At 40.1% G+C, this 9,712-nt stretch overlaps 1 protein-coding gene across 1 annotated transcript; it reads left to right on the forward strand.

Annotated features, from left to right (window-relative positions):
- The first annotated feature begins 1,554 nt into the window (after positions 1–1,554).
- On the forward strand, positions 1,555–9,066 carry RFC3 (replication factor C subunit 3). The gene is made up of 9 exons (XM_053936566.1): positions 1,555–1,682; positions 2,896–3,033; positions 3,542–3,609; positions 5,256–5,353; positions 5,630–5,811; positions 6,054–6,190; positions 6,318–6,416; positions 7,419–7,488; positions 8,416–9,066. Exons 1-9 carry the CDS (start codon positions 1,596–1,598, stop codon positions 8,605–8,607), a joined length of 1,071 nt encoding a protein of 356 aa, XP_053792541.1. The 5' UTR covers positions 1,555–1,595; the 3' UTR covers positions 8,608–9,066.
- Positions 9,067–9,712: the final 646 nt, after the last annotated feature.

Here is a 9,712-nt window from a genome sequence, read left to right on the forward strand (position 1 = left end):
TTTATAGTGAAATTTAAAAATTAATGAAGCAGAAAATCAAAGCATTGTAGAGCATTTTAATCAGCTATGAAGTACCACAACTGCAACGATAAGATTTTTAACTTAACAAATTAATTTTGTTCATTTGCCTAATTACTTCCTATAGCACAAAACAACTGAAAGTTTAGGTATAAGCCCACGCTTAAACCCATTGCTGAAGTAGGGCACAATTTCCAAGATTTTCTTTGCAGGATAAAAAGAAATTTTATGGAATTTTAATAATAAATAGAGCTAATAACAAAAAGAGCCTAGGGCTTTTCAGACATGCTATGTCTTCACTCTTTGATGTCCTCAGGAGCTGAAAGAATTTAAAAGGCTGGATTCAGTTCTATCTGTTTATGTCTGACCTCATGCAAAAAGGATTTGTTTCCACTGGTTCTAGTTTTCCACTAGAAACATGGAATACCTGTCAGAGCACTTGCTGGAAGCTGGTATGAGTTAGCAAAAGCTCTCTGGTGGCTGGAAAGACTGTGTAGGTTATAAGGAGTTATCAAGAAGTTGCCAAGTTAGGAGATAAGGAGTTATCAAGAAGTGACATTGATAGACACAAGAAGAGCAGTACATAATTTAGAAATTATTTAAAAGTCAGGCAAATGAGCTACGGATCTGGAAAAACATTAAACCCCCCCCCCAAAACAAAACAAAACAAAACAAAACAAAACAAAAAAACAAACAAACAAAAAAAAAAAAAAACCCCACCAAGTAATAAATGCAGCTAACCAAAGAGAATACCAAATAAATTACTAGTAAAATTCAGAGATTACTTTGAAGAGCAGCAGGTGTGGAGCAGAGAGAACAGCCACACATAAGAAACACCGCAGAACCCAAACTGTAAATGTAGCAAAGGGCAGAGGAACAGGACGTCCTGTGGTGCTGGGTAGAAGATAAGCACAGGGTAGAATATTGCTGCTGCAGCTTTCACTGAGTCAGTCATGCACCAGGGCAGTGCTGACAAAGAAGTACCAAGAGAATCACAGATTCAACTAGATTGGAAAAGACTTCTGAAACCATCGAGTCCAATTGATGACCCAACACCCCTTGTCCATCAGAGCACGGCGCTGAGTGGCTGTGGTCCTCGGTGCCATGGTCTGGTTGAGTTAATGGTGTTGGGTCACAGGTTGGATCTCAGAGGTCTTTTCCAACCTAGCTGATTCTGTGATTCCTTGACATGAGCCGCAAGGGGAATGATTTCAGACGGGGCTCGGAGGGCTCGCTCCCCCGAAGGGGAGGCAGCGCGCTGGTTTGGCCTGGCGGGCAGAGTCAATCTCCTGAGCAGTGCCTGGTAAGGGGCTCTTTTGTCAAAGCCTTCAGGGAGCACAGTGGCTGCCACTGCCAAGGCTCAGGGGGTGTTTCTGTCCCTCCGGAAGAAAAAACCCCGCAACTCCGGCACGGCCCGGGCGGACGGCGCCGGGATCCCTGCCTGGGCCGGGCTGGGGCGCGGCCTCCGCGCGTCCCTGAGGGAGCCGCGGGGGCGGGGCCGCCGCCGGGGTTTGTCCCTTGGCGGCCGCCGTACGGAGCACGCCTCCCGCTGCCGGCCCGCGCGCTTTCGGAGCGCCATGAGCCTGTGGGCCGACAAGCACCGGCCCGGCGCCCTCGCCCGCCTCGACTTCCACCGCGAGCAGGCGGCGCGGCTCCGCAACCTGGTCAGTGAGGCACGGGCTCTGCTCTGCCCGGCGCCGCCGCGCTCCGGCGGCCTCCCCGCCGGACTTTGCCCGGGGCCCCGGCGGTCTCCAGGTCCTCTCGGTCCTCTCCTCCCCGCAGCGAGAATCCCCCCGGAGTCGGCATTGCACCTGAATAAGGGGGGAGACTTTACTGTGCGGGTGACCGAGCACTGGAACAGATTGCTCAGACTGGCTGTGAAATCTCCGTCACTGGAGATAGTCGGGAACCACCTGGATGCAATCCTGTACCCTGTGCTCTGGGGAGTTGGACCAATGTGGTCCGTTCCGACCCGACCCATGCTATAACTGGGAGTCCTTCCGGGCCCGCAGCGCTGCTTCTGTGGGGCCGGGGTCGGCAGCTTTCCCTCCGTGCAGGCCCTGCCTTTCCGAGGAGCACCCGTGCCGCGGGAAGGTGTCCCGGCGTCGCGCCCTGCTTGGGAGCGAGGCCTTAGTGCCGAGGGAAAGGCTGCGGGGGAATCAGTGGCTCGACTCTTTCGGGAGTGGTGTGCACGTGTTCTTCCTGCTGGTTTCAGTGTCCCCGAGAACAGGGCTTGGCTTCTTTGCCTAATGTTAGGAGAAATTTTTGAAGCGAGCAGCTGGGAATGAAAGTCAGGGCTGCTTCCCCTGCCAGATGTGCCGACTGGCACATTCACTTCCTCAGGGATGAGTGATATCTACCTAATGTAAGTGCTTTCTGTGGGGTATGATCAGATCTGCTCCAAGTCATGCTTTTTAGCTTTCTAGGAAATAAACTTCTCAACGTGTGCATATATATATATATATGTAATATATGTATGTGTGTGTATTTATAACTATATATATAAGCATCTGCTTTAAACTTTGTTTCAACCCTTTTTTTCTATGTGTTTCTCACAGTTTTCACTCTAGTAACTGTGGGAAGTATATAAATGTTGGAGTGGGGTTTTTGGGGTTTGTTTTGTTGGTTTGCGTGGGGTGTTTTTTGAGCAGTGAGGTATTTGAAGTTAAACGAGTTGCACATGGCTGTCAGAAAAATATGATGTTCTATAGAAATGTTGCTGCAGGGAAGGATTTCAGTAGTTTTAATTCTAGGTGCTATGTTGTGATGGAGCTGGAAAAGACATTTAATGTAAATTTGGATGCAGATGGAAGGATAAGTGACCTTCTAAGGAAAATACTGTGGTAGCTGACTGATCTTGTTTCTTTTTTTGTTCAGGTTCAATGTGGTGACTTTCCTCATCTGTTGGTGTATGGACCATCAGGAGCTGGAAAAAAGACAAGAATAATGTGTTTGTTAAGGGAATTATATGGTGCAGGAGTGGAGAAACTGAGGATTGAGCATCAGAGTATAACGGTAAAAAAAAATCTCCCATCCTGTGAAGTAATGTGGAAATACTGGCATATTTCTGTTGTGAGACCTTTGTATTTATTTGAGTTTTAAAAATTATTTTTTATTTTGCACTCAGAATCTTCAACCTTTTTATGTAATTAATCATATCAGTTTGGTTATAGAAACAAATTATTTTCCAGATGTTCTTTAGTCCTTCAAGATGTGGGGTTCTCTCTTGTTTTCTATGCCTGGTTGGCTGTTCTTTTGTTCATAGTGGGTTTTTTAATTTATTGTTTACAGTTCAGTTTGGACAATAGCATCTCTGCTGTTGCTGTTTTACAGGCTGGATAATGTGTCAGTATTCTTTTTTTTCTTTGGAGGCGGGGCTGGGACCGTAAGAGATAAGCAAGTCTGTGTCTTCGGAATTCCTTGATCTTTGAGACTCTTGGTTTTCCTGTGACTTAGCCAGGTGTAAGCTCTAAGAGATTTTTAGAACACTTTCTGAAACTTAATATGCTTATTTTCTATGTAGGCACCTTCTAAGAAGAAGATTGAAATTAGCACCATTGCAAGTAATTATCACCTTGAAGTTAACCCAAGGTAAGTGTGCAGTAAAAATGCCTCACTTTAAAGATAAGCCACTGGCTGTGTTGTGAGTCCCTTCAGCCTGGGTATATGAGGGACTGATTGCCTGATTTGTTGCCTGAGCAAGTTAGGTAATGGTCTATGGGTTTGGTCTGCAAATGAGAGCAGGGAGATGATTTTTAATTGAAAAACTCTGAATAAACAAAAATTTGGATTGCTGTGTACTTAGGTAGAAATGTTCTGTTTAACTGGCTACATAAGCATACTGATGTTGAGGAATGGGCACTAGAGACAATTCTGGATTGACAGATTTCACCATTTCAGTTGAAATTAAGAGCTTCTGGTGGAACTAAACACCTCCGTATCGTTAGTTTTCTCACAAATACAAAAATTAAGGGATTTGAAAGAAAGAAAGCCTTACCCTGTAACTCTCCAAATAAAGTGTTCAGAGCATGGGAAAGACCACCACAAAATACTGTGGATCCTGAGGTCAGATACTGATTTAAAAACAGAAACTCTAGTGGGAGCTATCTACATCTTCTTTGGCAGTTATGAAATTGCAGTTATGAAGTGTTCGGAGATCCAAAGCAAATATTTGTATTTACCTGAAACCACATAACGTTGCTTTTAATCACAATGAGTGAATGTCATTGTGCACTGGGAGCTGTTGGTTACTGCTAAACCATAGCTCATGCTGCCTTGTGTTATAGAAGTTATTTTACACTGCCAGGTCTCCTTTAGGAACTCATTCTTCAGCTAATCTGTGTATTGATTAGTGAGTAACTGCTGGTGTTCTAATACAGACACAAATAATTATCAGCTAATTACCAATAAAAGCTGAAACTTATTGGTAATCACTGTTTTGAATATGTAATTTTGGTGATATCAAATGTGTGACCATTCAATCCAGCTCTGATAACCTGAAACTACTAACACTTTTCCTGTTACTCTGTATAGAGTACTTAGAGCTTGAAACATAAAATAATTATATTTCAATTTAAATACAAAAGTGCTGATTTTTGATTAAGGATTAATATCCTGATTTTTAGGCTTTCAGTCACTGAGCAATTGTCATGTTTATGTCTGATAAGATAGTAAACCTCTGTACTGTGCAATGACCTATGAATTTTGACTGAATTATAACAATGGTGAAGTCATGTGCATCTTGAGTAACATGGAATGGGGTGAATGGCTAACAGGGAGAGGAAGTGAATTTCTGGGAAGGACTCTGCAGAATAAAACTCCACATCTACATGTCAGACATCCTATTACGTGGTTAGGCTTAATTGTTCTTTCCATAATGAGCAAGAAGGCGTGTACTTGTTCAACTGTGTGGCCTTGTTCAAACTAGGTAAAAAAAGTTTAGGTTTCTCATTTGAAGAAAACAAGTTCTATTTTAATGAGTTAATAAAACATTTAACAATGGTTTTACTACATTTGAATAAAGTGCTACTAACCCAATTGTGCCTGCATAAACTTTGGGTTGTTTTTGTTACAGAGGAGGTAACTTCCAACAAAGTATATGGCTATTAGTTTAATTCTAACTCAGCAGCTTTTGAATTCTTTTGTTATTCTTATTCATTTAGTTGACTTTTGGGGGATGTATTTTATATGGAATATAAAGTTGTTTTAAAACAAGATTTATTCAAATTCCTGGACAGTGATGCAGGAAACAATGACCGTGTGGTAATTCAGGAGCTCTTGAAGACAGTGGCACAGTCCCAACAGCTTGAGACAAGTACTCAACGAGATTTTAAAGGTGAGTAAAACAGTTAAAACCAATCAAAATACCTTTTTAAACATGGGGAGATTTCAGTTCACTGTTTTGTTTGTACCTGTATATTGCATGAAGATTGTACAGTCAAAAAGGCACGCAGGTAATCTTAATCTTTATTTTCCTGCCTGTGGAACCATGCTGCCTTTTTCTGTGTGTTATTACTTATTTTGGTGTTATTGCTTGTATGTCAAAAGTATTTTTTTCTTAGAAAGATTTGATATTAATACAGAGCCTCACTATGTTTAATCCTTTTTTCAGTGGTGCTGTTAACAGAAGTTGACAAACTTACAAAAGACGCTCAGCATGCTTTGCGAAGAACAATGGAGAAGTACATGGCGACCTGCAGGTTGATCCTGTGCTGTAATTCAATGTCAAAAATTATAGGACCCATTCAAAGCAGATGCCTGGCTGTACGAGTGCCTGCTCCTAGTATTGAAGATGTATGTTGAAACATAAGCAAAAATAAGTTACTATAAAATTCTTATTAGATAAGTTCTTGCTGTGGACTTATATTTTATTTTTACATAATGACCTAGTTTTCCTTTGTGTTGGATGATATGCCAAGCACGTCTTATGAAAGACTGGTCTATCTCTGGTCCAGAAATCTTTCTAACAGGAGAAATCTGTAGGTGCTGAACACTTTGCTAAGTGTTGCACTCGCTGCTATCTGTTTTCTGTCTAGATCTGCCATGTCTTGTCCAGTGTGTGTAAGAAAGAAGGCCTGACTCTTCCTCAGGAACTGGCTCAAAGGATTGCAGAGAAATCTGGCAGGAATCTTCGGAAGGCACTACTTATGTGTGAGTCATGCAGAGTACAACAGTAAGTCACTGCAAAAATTAATGTAAATTTTATTGTCAGACACATAAATGACCTTGCTTCTTATGCCTTGTTAAAATAGGCAACAATTTGCTTATATTGTAATCTCTAAAAAGATAGTATTTTTTAGGTATCCTTTTACTGCTGATCAAGACATTCCTGAGATGGACTGGGAAGTTTATTTGAGAGAAACTGCAAATGCTATTGTTGGTCAACAGACACCACAAAGGTGGGTGAATGCACTTGTTAAGAGCTGTAAATGATATTTTCCATCTGTGGTATCTAAAAAAAAGAGTTGTATTCAAAAATGTTGTGTCTCCAGTAATGTGTAATTTTCTATATTTCTACTGGAGCTGGTACTTTGCAGCCAGAGGAGTTGAGCTTTAAAATTGTCAGAGAAGACTGAATGAGTATCAGGAACTGAAGAACTGTTGCTTTTCCCTATCAAAGCTTAATAATCTAAAGTGACCATAGGCTTAGTTGCATGTTGTGTTTCCTGGTTTGGTGGGTTTTTTTGGTGTGGGGCTGGTGGGTGTGTATGGTCGTTCTGGTTTGTTTGGCTTACGTAAAGTTTCTCTTTGACCATCTTTAGCATAAAGCACCTTTGTAAAAGAACTGGAAGTGAAAAACCGTTGCTTTTTTTGAGCACATCAGGAGATGACTCCTGTGTCTATCACACTGTCATACCCAAAGCCTGATCCTTTTAGCCTGTTCCATGTATTACTTGCACAAGATGTCATTTAAATGCTTGTAGCATCCGCCCTTCTGTTTTCAAAAGCTGAGCGTTGGCTAATTGTGTCAGCTCTGCCACCTAATTGTCTTACCTGTTCTTATAAACAATGAAGACAGAAAAACAGCATAAAGGAACTTTCTGGCTGTAGTAAATTGTGTGTCTCCTCACTAGTCTTAAGCATGAATAACTTAAATATGAAGAATTAAAGGGAAACAATCCTGAGACAAATTATAATAGCCCTGTAGCTTCTAGATTAACTGAGACCATTGTAACTAGAGTATGTGTCATTTATATTTTGAGTAAAAGGTGATATGCGGCCTTTGAATTGAAATTGACTCATGGAATGCTTTTGGTTTTAAAATAACACCCAAAACTAAAAGCAAAAAAGAAACGTTGCTTGGATTGCCTCTTTTCCTGCAGTGTATTTCACTAGTTGTGAAAAGACATTAGTATGCTTTGGGATCATGCTTCTCATATTTTGTGGTGTCTTTCCAACAGGCTTTTAGAAGTCCGTGGACGACTTTATGAACTCCTGACCCACTGCATCCCTCCTGAGATTATAATGAAGGTAATACAACTATCTAGCTCTTAATGTGCTATAAATTTTAATATTGTGACTGTCTCAATTAAAGCTTTAAAAAAAAAAACCCACAAAAACATCATAAATTATCCAGATATTGATGAAAAGCTGTGTCCTTTCCACACAGACTAAAACTTGTTCAGTAGCCAAGAAAAACATCATCATAGCTAAGTAAAAATAAAGGAGGACATTTTTAGTCCCCTTCACTTCTCAGGCTAGTTACTATATTAAAGCATAGTTGAGGATCTTGGTGGTCTTTCACAGCCTTAATGGTTATATGATTCTGTGGGCTAATCTTTATATGATTGGTTTTCTTTTATAAAAGTGTTTTTGTTATAAGTTCATTATTTGCTATGTCTTTGTGGAGACGTGTGCTGAAAGATGCTAGACCAGCAGGGCTATTCAAAGACAGATGTCACCTTGGGAGGAAAAAAGCAAGTGGGATGTGCATATTTTTATTTTAAGGAGGATGAAAGGATGCTGAAGACAGGTAGAGTAGAACAAAGGTCAAAAATAATGTTTGCAACTTAACCTACTAATGTTTGCTTTGCCGTCAGACATAATTTCTTTTCACATTAACAAATTTCTGGTTTTTGATGGTTTTGGTACTTAGATGTTTCTTTAACCTTCCTTTCTTACAGTAGGTTAGTGGATCTTGTAGTGCTGTGTTTGAGAGGAAAAAGGTGCATGTTCTCTACTCACTCCCTCTTCATAAACTTGAAATGGTCTTGAGATACTTCTCACTTAATCCAGGCTGTTTTAATTGAGATAGATTTGCGATGATGAATATATTTTCTATTAGAATAATGAGTGAACTATTGGTTAATGGTCGGCTATTATCAGAGAACCAAGGTTATCCTCTTAATAAAAAATACCTAATTTTTCAAATACTGCCCTGTTTTTTTCCTATTTTAGGGTCTCCTGACAGAACTTCTAAATAATTGTGATGGACAGCTGAAAGGAGAAGTTGCACAGATGGCGGCCTTCTATGAACACCGCTTGCAACTGGGCAGCAAAGCCATTTATCATCTGGAAGCATTTGTTGCAAAGTTTATGGCAATTTACAAGAAGTTCATGGAGGATGGGCTGGATGACATAATGTTCTAACTCTGATGCCTGAAGTCATACACAGAATGTTGTGTCAAGATACCAATGGTGTTGCAAATGTCTAGTTGTCAGTGCTTGATTACGTGTGGGTCTAGTTCTAAGTCAAATATTTTTATTTTGTGTTTAATAAAACAATGTTTGTTCAGCTTTAGAAACCAGATGGATTGTTTTGACAGCCACAAATCCATCTTTAGATCCATACAAAATGCATTGGCCTTTCAGAAAGACAACACATTGCCTTGGAAGATGTGCAAGATCAGAGCTGCTTTGCAGTATTTGTAAGCTGACATTAAGAAGAGAGAACACTGTGTTCTCTCCAAGGTGCTGTATGCTTGGTTTTTGTTAATCACAGATGGGCAAGGCTGAAGGAAAAATGTTTTTTCCATGTTCTGCCAAGTTCCACCTTGAACATGTATGTTCTGCCTTCTGATCTATACATCTTAGTGTTTGTCTGGCTTCTTTTTTTTAGCCTGAGTGTTTTCTGTGGTGTGCTCACACCAAATGTTTTCTTTCTTTTTTCTTTGTAAGCAGTTGCATTGAAATTGTGGAGGAACAATACTTTGATGTTACTTGTAAATCACATGTAACACCTTGTTTAGAAGGATTATACCTTTATAAAGCAAGTTCATTTGCTGTCTGACACTCTTGGGTTTGCCTCAACCTACATGCTGTTCAGGTAAAGGTTAGTACTTTGACTATTTTTTTAATGAAAGGAAAACTTTCAGCTTTCAACAAGTATCTTTTACCTCTTAAACTGATATGTGACATTTTTAAAATGGCATAATAAATTGTAGCAAATATGAACAAAAATGCTGAATTGTTTTTTTACAGTGTCTGACAGCCTAGGTGCATTCATCTGCTTTGATGTAGACATCTTTCAGAAAGGTGGGATATCCCACACATGCTGGAAGACTGAAGGGAGCCACTGAAGTTTAAAAAAATCCAAATCAATACAAGCAACAAGAAAAAGTGAAAAAACAACCTCCCATAATAATAATAATAATAATAATGATGATAATAGTAGAAAAGCAACAATACCTGTGCTGCAAGTCTTTCACATGTTATGTCTAGGTACCATCGTACTATAAAAATTACTGAATTCATG

This window comes from Vidua chalybeata, chromosome 2 (assembly GCF_026979565.1).
Source record: "Vidua chalybeata isolate OUT-0048 chromosome 2, bVidCha1 merged haplotype, whole genome shotgun sequence".
NCBI lineage: Eukaryota > Metazoa > Chordata > Aves > Passeriformes > Viduidae > Vidua > Vidua chalybeata.

Coding starts and splice junctions, on each gene's coding strand:
- RFC3 (XM_053936566.1), top strand. CDS start 1,596: ATGAGCCTGTGGGCCGACAAGCACCGGCCCGGCGCCCTCGCCCGCCTC. Junction 5,354..5,629: donor TACTCAACGAGATTTTAAAG/GTGAGTAAAACA, acceptor TCCTTTTTTCAG/TGGTGCTGTTAACAGAAGTT. Junction 6,191..6,317: donor GAGTCATGCAGAGTACAACA/GTAAGTCACTGC, acceptor AGTATTTTTTAG/GTATCCTTTTACTGCTGATC.